At 55.6% G+C, this 18,002-nt stretch overlaps 1 protein-coding gene across 4 annotated transcripts in view; it reads right to left on the bottom strand.

Moving 5' to 3' along the window:
• Nucleotides 1-1,381: 1,381 nt before the first annotated feature.
• The window catches only part of RAB37 (RAB37, member RAS oncogene family), a 54,810-nt gene continuing 38,189 nt past the window's right edge, over nucleotides 1,382-18,002 (bottom strand). The window contains exons 2-10 of one of the 4 annotated variants that reach the window (XM_057501679.1): nucleotides 15,138-15,248; nucleotides 6,853-6,963; nucleotides 5,790-5,831; nucleotides 5,218-5,284; nucleotides 5,067-5,119; nucleotides 4,056-4,121; nucleotides 3,384-3,440; nucleotides 3,229-3,305; nucleotides 1,382-3,036 (exon numbers count right to left, since the gene is read on the bottom strand). In XM_057501679.1, coding sequence (XP_057357662.1) covers nucleotides 2,931-3,036; nucleotides 3,229-3,305; nucleotides 3,384-3,440; nucleotides 4,056-4,121; nucleotides 5,067-5,119; nucleotides 5,218-5,284; nucleotides 5,790-5,831; nucleotides 6,853-6,963; nucleotides 15,138-15,248 — 690 coding nt within the window. In that variant the 3' untranslated portion in view covers nucleotides 1,382-2,930. Of the gene's footprint in view, nucleotides 3,037-3,228; nucleotides 3,306-3,383; nucleotides 3,441-4,055; nucleotides 4,122-5,066; nucleotides 5,120-5,217; nucleotides 5,285-5,789; nucleotides 5,832-6,852; nucleotides 6,964-9,672; nucleotides 10,044-15,137; nucleotides 15,249-18,002 lie in introns of those variants that run through there. The other 3 variants (XM_036900103.2, XM_036900104.2, XM_036900105.2) reach the window with 3 other exon arrangements.

Below are 18,002 nucleotides of genomic sequence, written 5' to 3'. Positions count from 1 at the left end.
CGGACCAATCAGGGATCACAGGTAGGGCGCTCGGGCCTGGTGAACTACGCTGGCCAATGGGAACGCATGGGGGCGGGACCCTGAGCTTAGCGCGGCACCCCGCGGCGGGAGAAGAAAGAGGGCTCAGGAAGTGGAAGTGTTTGTTACCAAGAGGCAGGAGTTGGGGCGTGAGGCGGAGCGAGTTCCCGGTACTGGGCGGAGGGGCCAGTAGGCTCCGTTCTAGTTCTCCCAGCCTGTGGCGGGAATTGAGGAGAGCCATCCCCCGGATAAAGAACCCTAACATTTTAACAGCCTTTAGCCAAAACCTGTGTGCATCTCCAATGGGTTGGGGTGGGGTGCGCGACTGTTGCCAAGGAAACAAGTTATTGCTCTGGGACTGGGAGGTCCCAGAGGTCTTACGAATAAGACAGAGGTCCACCTGGGACTTGTTGAATACCGATATTTTCCCGTTTGTGGAGTCACTTTGCTCTGTCCCAGGACCTGCTCATAGGGGTGCGGGCTCTGATCCTCGCTGGGACCATGTGAGGGCTCAGCAGAGAGCGAGCCCAGGCTTCGCAGGGCTCCCCACTGAAGACAGGCCACCTAGAGCAAAGGCGTGAGCATTGGCATCAGCGTTTGACTAGGGAGGTGGGGTTGAGAGAGGTGGAACAGAGTCAGGGAACCAATCTGTGGGTGCCATCCACAGGGAAAGGAGCCCTCGCTTTTTACAATAGAGAAAGAAAAACGATTAAGGCCATTAAGATAAACCTTTCAGCTCCTTGGAGAGAGCCTGGTCACAGAGGCGGGGGCAGTCTGTTAAGGGTAAGGTGACCAGTTGGGAACATTGGATCAAATTATTTTGGCAGTCGGTGATAGTTCCCTGTTAAAAAGAAAGACACAGGCCCAACATGGAGTCACTTCTGCTAGGCTGCGACACCAAACCAGGGGCTTAATACTTAAAGCCAATTACGGTTTCAACCTTCCCAAGAAAAGTAGTCAGTCAGGAGTTTTCTGGTTATCATCTTTGATAAAATAATCTGTCAAATGAGGTCTCTCCATCTTAAAAGAAGATGAAGGAATCTACATTATAAGAACCCCTGCTCTTCCCCTGAAGACAAAGTGACCTTGTCTGAAATAATCCCTACTTTTCTTTTGCTAATAAACCATCCCCCCCAACCACCAGCTGTGTATAAAAACCTTCCATTTTCTACAATTTCTCAGAGCAACTCTCTACTTTCTAGAGTGGATGCTGCTCGATTCATGAATAGTTTAATAAAGCCAATTAGATCTTCAAATTTACTTGTATGAATTTTTTTTTTAAACATTTCCCAACACACAATAGCAGTCCTTTCAACATGATTCTCCCTCCCATGCATACCTCAAAGAAGGAGGGGACAGCGTGTACTTCACAAAATACTGCTATTTAATTCTCAAAAACACATATGCTAGAAGCCCAGAGCAGCCTACATGATTGGATCGCCTGTGACCTGCCTTGGGCCCCAGAAAAGCCTGGCAAAGTCAGGCTCCTCCCTGCTGTGCCAGGGAGAGGCCTCAGAGAGCTTCCTTATCCGGCCCAAGTTGGAGCTGCTGACTGCTCAGAGAGCAGATTTCTGCCTTGAAAGCAAATGCAGTAACCTCAGAAATGTGCAGTGCATACTTCTTTCTCACCCCTCTCCCCTGCCCCTGCCTGGAGAGCTGGAGGAAAGGTATCTCTAGGCCGTGGCCTGCATGTCTCCTTCCTGTCCACTTGCAATTGCTAGGGTCAGGGCTTTAGGACATGTGACCTTGGCCCCACATAAACTCCTTGCTGCTCCTCTCCCCACCCCAGTCTCACCTACATGACCTTGTTTTGCACACCTCCTGTTGGTTTACCCAGAAATGGATGACCTCTCACTCCCTAACCTGGCTCAGTAGGAGTTGGAAGATAAAGCAGTTTGGTGTGTCCAAGAAGAAAAGGACACGGGTGGTCAGGGAGAAGGCAGCGCTTGGATTTAGGGGATTGCGTGTGGTGAGGTTTGTTCACTTCTGCCTCCCACCTCCCCAGGAGCCAGGGATTTCTCCTTATCTGGCTTTTAACTCAGAAGATGCACAACAGCTGCTTGCAGAAGTAGCCTGTGGGGCTGCATACCTACCAAAGGGTTGGGACTGAACAGAAACCTTTGCCTAGCTGTGACCTTAGGTGTCTAGGGGCACAGGCAGAAAAGTAGATAAGACCAGGGATTCAGAGACAAAGGGCTCCCCTGGGATCTGAGGTCCAGAGAATAGGAACCAAATGTTTCTAGGCACCCCAATGTGCTTATGGGTTGGAGGAAAAGGGGTATACCACCCAGAGTGGGGCTAGTAAGGCCAAACAGACAGACCAAGTCTGCTAGTCCTCTGTCCCTTTCCTAGGGAGAGAGGCTGCCCAATCTCCATATCTCTTATCTTGCCTGAGGCTTTGGTCTAGCCTCCCAGCACAACGGGCCTTACTGGGGAAGATTGTTCCCTAGGGAGCTGGAGGACATGAGGGCTGGTGTCTGCTCAGCCTCTCCAGCCGAAGGGTGGGAATGGGGAGGGTCCTGCCTCACACCCCAGGGGTGCATCAGTGCCCCCTAGTGCTGAGCTGGAGCAATAGCACCCTCATCATGGCTGGGAGGTAGGTCCAGCCCCCAAAGTTCAAGTATTAGAAGGCAAAGGGGCCACCAGTTCCCTTCCTAGGGTTTCCTGGTGCCCTTCTTTTGTATTACATTATGTATCATTAAAATGAAATATAAATATATTACCCTTTTCCAGTTGCAGGGAAGCTACAGGAACAATGGGAGGGGTGGCAATACAGCTTCCCCTTGGGAAGGGGCTGCATACTGGGCCCCCGACTGCCTCCCCATTGGCTCAGCTACTCAGAATAAACCAGGTCTGGGGGAGAAGGCTGCATCCTTGTGGGCCTCTGGAGCCTCCTCTCAACCCCTTGGGATTCACAAGAAGGAGCAGCAGCTGGCCTGCTGCTTCCGGAACTCCACATAGTCTCGGATCTGGAAGCTGGGCTCATCGGCCTGCCGCCCGGCTCTGTACTTCAGTTCCCTTGAAAAGGAAGAAGCAATGGGTTAGGCAGGGAGTGAGGAGCTGAGCATCCTCCCCACCGCCATGACCCAGGGCAAACGGACTTGGCTGCACAATGCAGCTGGGCCCAGGGGCTGCGCCAGGGCAGGCCCTACTGGATTCCCAGATGGTGCCACCCTGCCTGCACGGTTCCTTCCCTTGCTCAGCTCTTACTTGGCAATGGCCAGAAAGGCTAACTCCACGTTCATGCCCGTCTTAGCGCTGGTCTCCATGAAGGGAACGCCATACTCCTGTCAGGGAGAGTGTTCACAGGGCCAGCCCCGGGCTGCCCCTCCCCTGCCCTGCCCCGTTCACCGGCAGACACTTACCCTGGCCAGTGTCTCCCCATCCTCCAAACGGATCACCCTTTCGCTGCTCACATCCGCCTGTCAAGCCCAGGTGGGTCACTCTGGGGAAGGAAATCTTGACCCCAGCTGGCCCCTCTCTGCCCCTGCTGGCCCTCTTTTGCCCCAGGAGCAGGCACTGCCCGCCCTCTGCTGGTAGCCTGTGGGTCTGCGGGCAGTACAATTGACATGGGGCCAGGATTTCTGCCTTGGTCCAGCTGCGTTATCCAGCTCCCAGCCTGGGAATCTCACACCCACTAGGGGAAGTAGAAACTCTCCTTAGCGGAGGTGTAGTGACCATAATCAGAGGGGTGACAGTAGTTTGGGTTAATCCTTTCCAATCTTAGATCTTCAGCTGTGACTCTACTTTATGATCGAATGAGGGCTGAGCAGCTGGGCATCCCTGGATCTCTTGGGCAGCAGCTTGGGCTTTCCCTGGAGGGGGCCCCTTCCAAAGCTTTCAGAAGACAGATGACATGGGCTGAAGTGCCAGATAGGTCTGACCTTTGAACTGGAGACTGGAAAGAATCCTTTGCTGGAGGAATATCCAGCCAACACTCTTGGGCTGGGCAACTATGGGGCTGGGTGGAGCCAATGCTGTGGGGCAGTGGGAGAAGAGGTGCCAGGACGGGCTGACCCTGCCATGGAACCACTCACCTTGTTGCCTAGCAGCATGATCACCACATCCCTCTGGGCATACTCATGAATCTCAGTGAGCCAGGCCTGTGGGAAAGGCTGAGCTGAGCCAGCCCAAGGCTGCGCACCAGCCATTCCTTCCCTCCCTCTCACCCTTGCTTCTTCTGCCTTGTTTGATTTTTGCTGAGCTACTCACTGCCCCCTGAACATGATGCCCTCTGCATTCTCTCATCTGCATCATTATTCTGGCCTCTACAGTCCTGAGTGGCCTTCCCCAGCAAACCCCAGGCAGTGCAACTCCCAGTTCTATGGGAGATAGAGACGGCAGAGGCTTTACCTAAAAAATCAGCTGATAGTCACCAGTGTTTTCCTGGAGTGCTTCTTAGGATACATAAGGGCTCAGTGATCAAGAATACTATGATTGATTAGTGATGTCTGCCATGAACATGGGGTTGGAGGTGGCAGCATGAGTTCCATGGATTTCTCTCCTCTATGAGCTGTTTTATATATCCATACAAGTTGTTCCCCAAGTTTTCCGGTCAACTCCTTGAGGTCAGGGAGCATGTGAAACCTTCACAGTGTGATGCATAGGGTCAGTGCATGTACTTGTTGAATTATTGTCTCTACTCTCTAATAGTTTGTTTGTGAGGACAGAGCCACTTACTGTCTGCCTGACTGACTTTCTTACAACTTGGCCTGTTTGTATGGATAGACTTTCCTGTGGGTTCTTTCCTTGGTCTCTGTGGGCAACTGTCCAGCATGGAGCTGGGTACTTTCTGAACACCGTGTCATTAAATGCACTCAGGAATCACAGGGCGAAGCAGATGGTACAGGCATACGAAGCCTGTCTGGCCTCTCTGCCCACACGTCAATCAAATATCCAGCAGCAGTTTATTACTTCTGAGTCACATCTCATGTTTTTTAGAAGGCAGCAGTATTCCATGCTCCACCCCCTTCCACAAAGCAGGAAGCAGTTGTGCCCGCAGAGGCTCTGCCTTGGCTGCTTATGGGTAGTGGGTAGATGGGACCTACCCGGATGTTGTCGAAGGAAGACTTGTTGGTGATGTCGTACAGCAGGAGCAAGGCTACAGGGGACAGAGAGATCACACAGGGGACTTGGGGCAGAAGGATGGGTGTTACAAGTGGGCTGGGGGAAGGAGCTGGGGGGGCAAGAAGGACTTACCCTGGGCATCTCGGTAATAAGCGTGGGTGACACTGCGGAACCGCTCCTGCCCGGCTGTGTCCCAGATCTGGGAAGGAATGGACAAACCATCGGAAGGAAGCAGGGTGCAGAAACCGTCCTGGGCAGAGGGAACCCATGCCGTGGGATGAGAGATGTGTGGGCAGGGGGGTATTTCCTGCTTTAGGTTCTCAGGGCTTCTGAACATCTGGGGATTCCTGAAGGGTGGAATTACTGAGCTCTCAAGCTCATTTAGTGCTGTAGCCTCTTCCCTAGCCCAGGGGTTGGGGGGGTGTCCAACCTCCTAGAACAGATGAGGTCCAGGAAACTGGGGAGGAGGTGGGGTGAGCCTAAGCTTGTTTGAAGGCACTTTGAGTTGCCTTTGATAGCAGAGGGTGCCTGGGAACTGTTTTTCTGCAGACATCAAACAAACAGAAGCCATTTCCTGTCTTGTGGGCCCCACAGGAAATTACCCCAGGCTGATGGCAGGGCCACAGGCCTCCTGCAGTTGGGGTGAGGAGCAAAGGCAGGCTCCTCCCTTCTCCCCACCCCTGCCCTCGAGTCTCTTTTCTCACCTGCAGCTTCACCCTCACCCCATCCACGGTCACCACTTTGTTCTGAAAGAGAAAAGGGCAGAGGGAGAGAGGGTGGGTGCATCGGGCAGGGGAGGCTTGGTTCCTGGGCTCTGCTGACATCCTCTCCTGTCCTGGCTGCTCCTCCTAGCTAGAGGGGGTGTGGGGAGCCGTATCACCCCATCAGGGCACCAGGACCCTATCTCCAGATAGCCCCCCTGCAGAACCCTCTCTTCTGAGACTATGTCTGCTCTTCTTACAACCTGCCAGGCCATGGGGAGACTGAGAACCTGCCTCAGCAAGCAGTCCAAGATTGGGCACTGGGGGCCCTGCCCCTTCCCCACTCCCACCTGCTTCCCCCAGAGCTCAGCATCACCCTCAAAACTGAGCCCTTAGAGATGAGATGCACAGCAGCATCCCGGGGACCTCAGAGGCCGGGTCTGCAGGTCATCTCTCATCTGGCTGCCCACTCATTCTCCTGAGCGAAGCTTCAGTTCCCCTCCCACCAGGAGGCAGGCACCCAGCCTCTGCAGAGCCCCCCTGTCAGGGTTATACCCTCACCCTCCTGGACCCTTTGGTGTGCAGTGCTCAGTGCTCAGTCTCCCTGATGCAGATTTGTAAAGAAGGGCTCATTAAGGTGAGAGGGAGGAACACGGGCAAGCTGCTCTCTCCCGCACGGCCAGCCAAGCTCTTCAACCTACTGCTCTCCTGTGCTTCCTGGGAACTCCAGAAAGGCTGGTTGACTTCTGAGGCCTTGACAGAAGGTAATGAGCAAGGGGTCCGAGGACTGGGAAACTCAATTCATACTGGGAGATGTGTCTGTCCTGCTCTGGGGCAGGATTTTAAGACTGTCTCTCATTTCTCATATCCTGCAAGTGGGCAAGGATCCCAGACTCCTCTAACCCTGCCACCTCTGTGGTCCTTACGGGAGCACCCCTGGTGCCCTCTGGGCAGTGAGCCACAGCAGTCCGGAGGAGCCAGGGGAGCCAGGAGGGGGCAGCACCCCTTTGCTGGAGCTGAAGACCCCTGGCTTGCTGCTTGGAGGAGGAGCCTGCTGCCACCTCACCCTGAAGTCTATGCCGACGGTGGCTATGAAGGTCCCGGACAGGAAGGCCCCGTCTTTGAATTGGATCAGGAAACAGGTTTTGCCGACACCTGAGTCTCCCAGAAGCATCACCTAGAGATGGGGGCAGAGGCAGTTAATGGGGAGTTGGGGTGGTTTCCGGGCTTCCAGGGAGAGAAGCCCTGCAAGGAGGGGCAGAGGGCCTGGGGAGGCCCTCCCCAGCACTGAGGGGCACCTGCTCCGGGAAAGCCGCTGCTGCCTTCTCCCTGCCTCTCCTCTCCACACTCCTGGCTCAGCTGTCTCACCCACTGACTCTCCTGTCCTCACCCAGTCTCCTGGAAGCAGTGTTGAGACCTCAGCACGAACAGGTCTACAGATGTGTTCAGTGGTCCCAGAGAACCATTTGTGTGGTCTAGACTCTGGCCATGTCCACTCCCTGTCACCCCATGCAGCGATTCCCTCCTGGGTGGCATGTCCTGCAGGCAGCTGTCCACATGTGGGCGGGGCTACACTGCCGGGATGGGTGGGATGGGTGGGATTCCCACCCATGGGAGTGTATGGAGTTCTGATGGGGGTGGGGAATATTCTAAAATTATGGGTTTTTTGGTCACAGCTACTTGGAAGTTTCTAGTGTCATCTGAGGTTTCTAAAATGGCTACATGAATTAGGGAAGGTTGAAATTTATACTGAAGTGGGGAAACGTTTAGCCTGAAACTCTTTCAGTAGAAACCTTCCAAGTGGCACAAATGGCTGCAAATTGGCCTCCCTGGGTCACTGTGGGGAGGGAAGGGGAACTTGTGACCGACCATCCAGTAGGAAGGTGGGTGTTATCCCTCCCCTTTACTGTCTGGCCAGTCTCTGCTCATCTTCCCTGGGGTACTAGCTGGGGTCAGGGAGGGGAGCCCTCGGTCCACTCGTTCCTCAGTCTTGGAGAGCAGAGGTCTAGACCTAATGCTGGAACTCTCCCAAGTGGCTGGTTACATACTTAATGGGTTGAGCAGGGACTGGGTTTGAGTTATTTTGGGGGCTCTGACTTTGACAATGGAGCCCAAAGCTTTTCCTGCTGTGGGTGTGGGGTACTGGAAGTACCTGACTTAGATGGAGGCGGTGGGAGGGGCTGAGCAAAAGGTCTATGAAGGCTGGGGTCCTGCCTCATAAATGGTCTGCTCAGGGGTTTGGGGAAGATTCTTTTGACCCTAGAAGGGAGTGGATAGTGGCTAGAAGGGAGGAGGGGAAATTTCTTGGAGGCCTTTCTATCTGTTAATGACTAGAACCAATAATGTTGGCACCAACCACCGAAGACTCAGGGAAGAATGGCCCAGGCAGACCCCAGTGCTTGTCTGTGGCCCCCATCCCCTCTCATCTGGCTCGAGGAGCTGCTGCCAGGTTCCCCCCAGACTGTTCTGGATTCAGTCTCCTGGGGCATTGGGTGACTCTCAGCAAATGATATTTGGCCCAGGGGACAGATAGAGGGCTGGGGGCCTGGGAGCCCTCTGGAGTCTGCACTGGTCCTTGGCTCCTGGGTCCCAGCCCCCACGGGGAGAAGGAGGAAGGGAGGGTGAGCTCCTGTCTACAGATCACAGCTGCCTCGAGCAAACGACGCCAGCCACCCAGCCAGGCAATTCCCAACACAAACAGCTGCCCAGCCTTGCCACCTCCTAGGCAAAGAGCCCAGCTGGCTTGTCAAGCAAGGAGGTCAGGTGGTCCATACGAGCCTGGGGACTGGCCCTCAGCAACTCCCAGGCCTGACCCAAAGACGAAGAGCCCCACTTCCTCCTGCAAGACGCTTATCTCAACGGCTCTGGGTGTGACTTGCAGAGTGGCTTCCCCTGAAACAATAGGGGTGCAGGCCTTAGGCTCCCAGTGAGAGCGAGCCCTGGTGTGGGAGAGTGAAACCAGGGCACAGAAGGAGGCAGGCCTCCTTCAAGGCCTCGCAGCATTGGACATCCAGCGGTCACTCAGCTGCCCCCTGCCCCACAGACGGAGAGTGGAGGCTCTGGGCCCCTCAGCACCTCTTTCAGAGCTCCTGGTGCCTGCTGGCTCCAAAGGCCTGGAGAGAGGGCCGACAAGTGAGTGTCGCCGGCCACCCTCACCTGCTTCTGTACAGCCACCCTGCAAAGGGAACGCTTGAGAGCTGACTCAGCTCTCCCAGGTGGGGAACTTGAAACTAAAAATTCCCAGGTGGGCCCACATTCTGGCTAGCAGCATTCTCCTGGAAGAAGATGTGAGGCAGGGCCTGCCACAGTGGAACGAGAAGGGGGTAGGACTTGGGGCAGCTGGGGACCTGAAGAGTTTTGGGCCTAAGACCTTGAAACTGGATGTCAGGTCTCAGCTGAGAGCTCAGCTGGGTAAAGGGCATTACCCGCGAATTGCTCTGCCACCAGGGGGCGTCACCTCCGAGGCTGCAGGCATCCCTATTTCCTAGAACTACAGGCGCAAGTGCCTAGGAGGGTTGTGCGCTTAATCCTTACTGAGAAGCATGGGTCGCCCCTGGGAATTTATACTGGTCGGAGTATGGCAGGAAAAAAAACTGGGTTAGGGTCCGCTTGGTAAGAAGTCCGTGCTTCCGACCTTCCTCTCCCCGCCCTTGCAGAGCCAGCCCAGATCCCTAGACGCTGGCATGGGTCCCTGGGTGGTGTTTCCGACCCTCCCTCTCTACTCTGGGAGATCCGGCCGCCTGGGGGAAGGACTGAGTCCAACGCAGACGAGCCAGAAAGGGGCTTGGTTCAGGGAGGGCCGGGGTCCCAGGGCAAAAGGCGCGGAGAGGGGTGGCCCTCATCTCCTTCACCACAGTCCCCAGCACTGGGCGCGTTGCTCACCCACCTTGCCAGTGAGATCGTAGCTCGGACTGCAGGGCGGGGAGCGGTCTGGGGCTTCGCCTTCCCGGGCGGCTGCAGAGCCAGGCGTGCCCATCATGTCCCTGGAGGAGCGGGAGCTGGGCCGACGGCAGGCGAGGGACCGTGCAGGAGTGGCCCTGCCTTAGGCTCCGCCCCGTCCTTCCTCCCTTCACCGCCTTGGTCGGGATCCCAACAGGCTCCTCCCTCTGTCCCGCCACGCACACCCTGAGCGGGCTGTCCCGCGAGGGAGCGCAGGACCGCAGGGTCAGCGCCCGAGGGGTGGGCGGGTCCCTTGGACAACACTGGCTCCGCTCTGTGGTCTGAGGGCGTGGGCCAGATCCAGACCCAGGACCGATCCCGCAAGATCTCCAGCCGCTGGGGTTAGGTTCCCGCGGCAGCAGTCCCTAGGGACCTGGTCTGAGGCGGAAGGTCTGGCATCGCTGGAACCGGCGGACCGGCGCCCGGGTTCCCGCTGCCGGCCAGCAGGCGGCGCCCGAGCCCTGCCCAGCTGGAGGTCCACAGGGTGCAGGGAGGTTGGGTAGGGGCGGGGGGGAGTGGGGAGCCTGGGGACGCCTCTGGCCAGCCCGGGTCTGAGTTTGAGCGGAGGCCTGCATTCTGAGGACAGCGCCCAGGCATTTTCTCTTTTGCTTATAATGTGCTCCAGCCCGAGCTCCTCTGAATATAATTTTACCTACAGACCGATATTCATCCCGAAGTACATATGCACTGTGGTTTTTTGGGACCCCTGGTCAGTGTTCACACTTTGACCCTTTAGTGTAGATCACCTCTCATTTCTCCCTGGCCTATTGGGTTGCATCCAAAATGTCCCACCATTGGAATGCCTTCCCTGCCCATGCCTCCCAATCTACGTGCTCTTGAAAACAGGGCTGGCTTTATTCACGTGTGGGCCTCCACCACGGGCACCCATCAAGTAGGCCTTAAATGTTTGCTATCAAATTAATTCATGAAGTCGTGGACCATTTTGAGCAGAGTCCCGGACATGCCAGGAACCCTGCAGCTCCCAGTGAGGGAGGGTGAGAGTGGGTCCTGGGTTGCCCATAGCAGAGTACAGGGGCTCTGTGGCCTGGGCCCACCATTCAGTTACCCGTTGTGTCCCACCATTCTATACAAGCCGTTCAACTTTCCAGGGACCAGGGTGCATGCATTACAAAGAGACTGTCCGAGCGGCATGAAGGGGCATGTGCACTGAGCTGTACTTAGGAGCTGAGGGTGGAGGCAAGGGGCAGGTGTGGCTTATGAGCGACTGTAGGCCCTGTGGGGAGAGTGAGTATAACCGCCTCCAGCCCTCTGATTTTCGGTCTCAGCTGGAGCTATTTCTGGAGGTGGGTGTACTGTGACTTCATCTGCACATAGGGTGGGGCCCACGGAGGGAGCCACAACTGGGAGAGGCTGCCCAGTACCTGTGTCCCCCTGCTGGGATGCCAGGGCTTGTACTGCAAATAACACCCCAGTGCATTCCATGCCCCAGGCTCCAGGTTCCCCAGCGATCGCACAGGGACCTGGCAGGGCCGAGGGTTTTCAGTGCAAGAGGGTCATGGCTAAGGAGGAAAGAGAGGGGAAGTGGCATGGCCCTCACTCACCTTCCCCTGCAAATTATGCTGTTATGGGTCACGTGGTGTCCCTCTAAAGATATGTTTTTGGTGTCCTTACAGGAAGAGGGGAGGACACACAGGGGAGAAGGCCATGTGAAGACAGAGGTAGAGCTCAGAGTGAGGCATCCACAAGCCATGGATGCCCAGGATGGCCAGGCGCCCACAGAAGCCCGGAGAGCAGGAAGGAGCGTCCCCTGGAGCCCCTGGAGGGCACACGGCCCTGCCGGCTCCTTGGCTTTGGGCTTCTCTCCCGCCTCTGTCGTAGTGTTGTTGACTTAACCAAGACTGTTTTGTCCTGTGACAGGTTCAGAATGGAGCAGGCTGAACATCAGCGTGAACTCCAGGAGTAGAGGAATAAGCGCTGTCTTGCTGTGCGGCTGCGCTAGAGTTTGGCTGGGTTAATGGGACTGCGGAAAGAAGTCTCCGAGTAGGGAGAGACACAGCGGGCCCTCGGGCCATGGCTGGCTGGCCTGTGGGGTCTGGGCCATGTGGGCAAGCTCGTAAGCAGAGTATGCCACGCATTGTCCCTAGTGACAAGACAAGTGTCACATCGGTGTTTAAGGGCAGCCTCCAGTGAGTCAGAAGCAGGAGGGGCCAGAGATGTTCAGAGTTGGGAGGTGCAAGGGGGAGGGAGGAAGCACAACTCACCGGGAGGGGGACCCTTCAGATGTGGTGCCAGGAGAAGGCCTCAGGGAAGCCCAGGCCTCCCGTGTGCTCTCCACACACCTCACACCACACACACACCTCATACCACGCACACCTCAAATCATACCACACACCATCTAAGTTGCCCCCACACCTCACATCCTCTCAAATGCACAGATACCCTCCAAATAAAGCATCTCTTAAATTACCCCAGCCCCTCTCACCACCCCAAACCCTGAATGCACCCCCCCATGTCACCCCTAATGATACCCCTGTCCCAGGCACCACATGTTCACACACCCCTCCTGACAGAGGGGTGATGAGTACCACCGGAAAACCTCGTTCAGAGGAGGGCCCTTGTGGGCAGCTGAGGATCTGGGGGGGTCCTCCCTGACATCCAGGTGTGAACAGAGGGGGCAAGCCAGGGGGCTGGAAGAAGAGCCCAGGGCTAGGGGGCCAACACCCAGCCCAGAGAGGCAGCGTTGGCATGTGGAAGGGCGACTGGGACAGAGGCTGGAGGGCTGAGGCCTAAACTCATGTCTCTCAAAATGTGGTACACGGGCCACCTGCATAAGAGTCCTCAGGTGCCTGTCACAGTGTAGATTCTGGTCCCCACTGCATGTCAGCAGGGGGCTTGGAATCTGCACTGCAGACAGACTTCTGCCTGGAGGTTCTATGTGCGTGAAATGAGTGTCTGAAACCCGCCGGCCTCAGCGGTGCAAAGTCTCGACCAGCTGGATTCAGACCGTGTTTGGGAGGCAGCAGTGGCCACTGAAAGTGTTGGGTGGGGGCTGAACAGAGCAAGGCTTCTGAGGAGCGAATTTTGCAGCAGTTTCCGGGCAGGACTGGAGAATTTGGGGAGCACAGGTAGGAGGTCTCAGGAGGACCTGAGCTGGGTGGGAGAGGGACTGGCTGGGAGGACTGCTGTGTGAACCCCGTCAGGGTCGGCACCCCCAAAACGCCCATCAGCAGGGCTCAGCAGCCAGCTTGATGGAGTGCAAGATGGAGACGTTGGGTAGATCTGGACAGGCCCCACTTCCAGAAGGCAAGCACACCCCAGGTCATCACCCACCCCCCTCACCTCCATCTCTTTAAAATGGAAGACCACGCAGTGCTTCCATCTCCTGTCCCCCAGGCTGCACTCAGCCTTATGGGCCGGCAGGACCCTCCGTGGCCCCTTCTGCCTGTGACCATCACGCAGGAATTCCAGGCCACAGCTGTAGCCAGCCAGGGCACCTGCAAATTGACAGCTGTGAGCCGTATTTAACGTCTCCTTGTGAGTACGCAGGCGTGTTGTAGCCTGGCGCTCCAGGGACCCCCAGACCACTGATGTTTGAAGGACACCCCAATGTCCTCCAGTCCCTTTGCTCAGTGTGACTTCAGAGACTTTAGCTGCTGGGCAAAGATCCAGCTTCTCTGGGCAGAGGGTTGGAAAGAGAACTGTCTCCGGAAAGGAAAGGAATGGAGGGTCCCTAGCACTAGGCGGCACAGCGGGAAGGGGGCTTGGGAGGAGCCTTTTCCCAGTGTTCTGCCTGTAAGAGAGCAGCTGCATCGGGGACCACGTCGGTCACGTGTCCTCGATGTGGCTCCCATCACTGGCTGCTGTCATTGCCCCCCTCCACCAGCGTGTGGGGTGCTCCTGGGTTTGTGTCCCCGCTGAGGAGCAGGGTATGCATCCATTTGTGTTCCCAGGTCATACATTTGACCCAGGTGACCCCAGGCTGAGGCCCAGGTTGGGCCCCCAGACCCTCACTCAGCGTGAGCCGCCCACAGGTTTGTTCCGAGATGAGTCCAGCCTTCCTGGTTCTGACTGCTGAGGCGAAACACTGCGGCTCTGGAAGGGGACGTGGGGGGCCCGCCTGTCCCGTCTCAGGGCTTCAGACTCTAGCTCTGACCACACGCTTTCTTCTCCCTTGTGGGTGAGTTACTTCACTTTTCTTGCCAGGTTAGTGGCAAAATTTGGGGGTCCCACCCTGGAGCATCTGTGGAGTGTGAATCAGAGTTTGTGCACCAACTCCAACCCCACCCCACTCTCCACCCTCTGAATCTGACAGGTGGAAGGATGGGCATGGCATGGGGGAGGTGCCATGTGCCATGTGCCCTGTGTGCTGGGGGTCAGGCCGGGCATGGGTCTGCCACAGGGGACACCTGGCACCAGGCATCCCGGCTCCCTTCACGGCAGCCTGTCCAGCCTCAGGGCCTCAGGATTGTCAGGGCAGCCTCGCCGTCCTGGCACTCAGCCCTGCCCTCCCAGCACTCCAGTCCTGGGGTTCCCCTCCTCCCCACCAGCATGGCTCTGCTGTGCCTGGCCCTGGGTATGGCCCCACAGGCCCTGTGCTCTGCTCCTTTCCAGAGGACAGCTTCTCCATCGCCTTCGCTGCCCAAGCAATGCCGTCTGCTCTTCCCCATCTCCAGATGCTAGGATTCTGGGGACACCAACAGAGAGCCTTTCTGCTCCTGCCGCGAGCGACACCACCGCCAGAGCCCTCCCAGGACTCGCGGTCACGGTCACGGCAGCCGGCGGGCGTGGGGAAAGAGGCGGGAAAGGATGTGTGGTGGGGGCAGGACTTAGCCCACAGAGGGGCTGTGGGTCGAGAATACTTCCTTTATCTGAGTTTCCCTGCTGTGCTGTGTCCAGGGAGAGTGCTAGACACACTGAACTTTAACCCTTGGCCGGCTGGCCCCCTCAGACCCACAAGACAATGCTGTTTGGATTGTGTTTAAATTTTAAGCCACCCCTTTGCCTCTCCAGATTCTTCTTGCCCTGGAAGATTGGCCTGAGCAATCTATACCAAGACATTCCCTGGCTTTCTAGTTTCTAGCTATGTTCAGCCCATGGGGGGCCCCAGAAGGAGCTGGGATGCAGGAGGAGAGCAGTGTGGGAGGGGCCGATTTCCTGCTCAGCCACCTCTGGGGAGGGTTGTTATGGGCTGTTCGCAGGAGGTCCCAGCTCCTGCAAGCCCGCTCTCCCCACAGCTCTCTTGTCCCGGTCAGCTCCCTCCTCTCACCTATTGCATTTTAGGCCCGGGTGGGATGGAGGCTTGTACTGCTCAGGGCACTGCACCACCCCTCCTGGCTTCTCTACACCCTGCTTACACCTTGGTAAACAGTCTGGAATGAGCCCAGGTGAATGCCCATCAGTTTCCTCCTGGGACCCTAACAGACACACTGGCCCGGAGCCTGGGATGCTTACTGTGAATCCGATGCCCACGGTGGCTGAGAAGGAGCCTGGGATGAACTTGCCCTGATCAAACTGGACCAACAGAGATGTCTTCCCAACGCCGCTGTCGCCCACCAGGATGGTCTGAAAAGGAGCACCGGAGGGGTGAGGGCCTGCGGTAGGGCTTGGGGTTCTGAGATGGTGCTGTGGCTGTGGGAGCAGGTTCCTTCTAAACACATGTACACATGTGCACACTTACATACACATACAGACACACTCATGTGAGAAACACATACATGCACGCATGCCAAACTCTTGATTTCATCTTGAAGACACTGAAGAAGGCATAAAAACATAGAGCAATTCTTGTATCACCCCAAGTTAATGATCATCTGAGGTGACCAAGAGAATGTGCCTCTCAGCCTTCTGACCACAGAGACGTAGCCGACTCAGCCCACTGCTACTATGCTCTGCCATCCACCGGCGGTGTGTTTGCACCAAGGCCATGCTTCCCAGGGGCAATCCCCAGCCAAAGGCGGAGTGTGGCAGGGACACTGAGGCAGGCCTGTTTCTGGGAGACATAGGACTCCCGTCATGGCTGACTTTGGCTGGAAGATTCCCTCAGTTTTACAGAACCTTCCAGAGACTGCACGGCAGTCTTTGACACTTCCACACAATCTTCCTGCCTCGCACCTTCACTTGTGGCTGGACCTGCTTCGTGGTCTGATGCTCTCCCTGCCTCCCCTGGCTCCTACCCCATTTCTTTCACAGGTGTTTCTCCTAATAAGATCCTTGCACATTTAATTCCCTTTTGGCATCATCTGCTTGAGGGAAGACTTGAACTAACACAATGGGTTTCCTGTATGGGAAAGTCTAAGAAAATAGTCTATAATAAACAAAAAAGCCGGGGTATCTGGATATATGCCTTGGAAAGGGTTTGTGCTTGGCCCTGGAGCAAGGCCTTGAGAGGACAATATTTCAAAGAGAAGCAAGAGTTTGGGAAAGAACTTCTGGACTTGAAGGAAGTGGTGGGAGCATGAGGCTGAAGTTCAGGTGCTGTATTTGAGAGAAACTCATAAGCAACAGAGAAGAAATACCCACGCACCCAGAGGCTGGTACCCAGAGAGCCCTCAGTGGATGAATGAATGAATGGCTAAATGCCTTAGTTTCAAGGTGAACAATAGCCCCTTTCAAAAGGCAAGCCTTCAAGTGCATTGGGAAGGCTTAGGAGATTAGCTGGCTTTAGCTGGATTTGCAAAAACATAAAAACAAAAAAAACCAAAATGTGAAAACCTAAAGATGGACAGGGCCTCCTTGGGTCAGACCCGTGGCCCCAGCGCTCTTTGACTCTAGCAGTGTCATTGAACTGGCATCAGGGCAAATGCGAGGTTGTCATACTGACTTTGGAGGTCCCCTGATGATGGTGCCCCACCCCACCTCCTGAACCAAATTTGATTCAGCCTTTGTTTCCTCCTGGTTAAAGAGCTCCATTTATTTGTTGTGTATAGTGGCTTTAGTAATTTACATATCAAATCCGACTTCCTCAGGCTTGAAGAAGTGCTTCCTAGAGAGAATATCCCAGAATGTGAGGGGTCAGACCATCCACGTCCACCTTATTTACTAAGGGTTATAACAGATTCTCAATATTTTCACTTTCATCCTTTGCCTTTCCAGGAAGACGGGTTCCCACCACTTTCTTTTGTCGTCATAATGAAAACAGCTCCATCTTCTTGGGACCCTTTCTGGTTCAGTGGGGACACAGTCCAGGGTTTCCATCCAGCGGAATCCTGCCTGGGGGCAGGGGCAGGGGCAGGGACAGGGGCAGGGACAGGGACAGGGGCAGGGGCAGGGGCAGGGGCAGGGGCAGGGACAGGGGCAGGGGCAGGCCAGTGCTCTCCTATTGGCCTTTTTAGAAACAGCAGCCCTGCAGAGATGATCACATGTGAATTAGTTGATGACTCTGGGAATTTTTTCTGGTGGAGGGCTCAGAGCTGATCAGTTTACAAACATTATTGAATTATTTCCCCCTAAATCCAGGACCCCCCGAGACCTGGCCCTCTTCTATTTATGCCCTTCTCTGTGAAATGAGTGATCCATAAGGTCAAAGGCCGTGTCCCTCCAACAGACTGCACTTTGCTGCAAACTCACTGCTGGTGCTGCATCCCCACGCCTGAGGAGTGGCCAGGGGTGGCTGTTTGCAGGGATGTGGGCAGAGCTTGGGTATGAAGGCTGGGGTGTGTTCACAGGGGTGTGGGGTGTCCAGGAGGGAGAGAGCAGCGGGGCAGCTGTGGGCTGGGGGCCGAGGACTGGGACGGATGTCACTAGGCTGCCTCGTTGTGCTGTGGAACTTCTGAGAATCCTACATTCCAGTCTGGCTGCCAGGTCAGCGGGAAGGTGTGTTTGGTAAGTAGGAAGCTAGGACACACTCGACTGGGTGGTTTATTAGCTGGATTTAAACACTAAAATATTGAGACATGTGGTATATGGGCCTCCATTTATATTCTAGCTCTGGTCCCCAAAGTGCTAGGGGTGTGTCCATTACTTTACTAAAAGTCCATTACTAAATCCATTACTTTAGATAAACAATAGAGTCTCTCTCTCCACAGCTTCCAGGATTTTCCTGAAGTTTCTCCAAGCAGGCTCTAAGCTTCACTGCTTGGATGAGCTGAATGTCAACTTCGGATCCAGGTGTTCCCCCGCACTTTCCCTCCTCCCGAGCATTTATGGAAATGCTAATTAATCACGGTGTGACAGAAACCTCTGTCAGCTGGCCACCAGTCAGACAAGTGTCATTGTTCTCTCAGGTCATTTTGTTTATGTTTGCATTTGTGCCTCATCCGCTTCCAAAAGGGACTTGAGGTCATTTACAGCAAGCCCACTTATACAAGAGGGCACTTA

The sequence above is a fragment of the Manis pentadactyla genome, chromosome 4 (assembly GCF_030020395.1).
Source record: "Manis pentadactyla isolate mManPen7 chromosome 4, mManPen7.hap1, whole genome shotgun sequence".
In the NCBI taxonomy this organism is placed as follows: Eukaryota; Metazoa; Chordata; class Mammalia; order Pholidota; family Manidae; genus Manis; species Manis pentadactyla.
The sequence above is the reverse complement of the archived record's forward strand: the minus strand, read 5'-3'. Positions and strand labels throughout refer to the sequence as shown.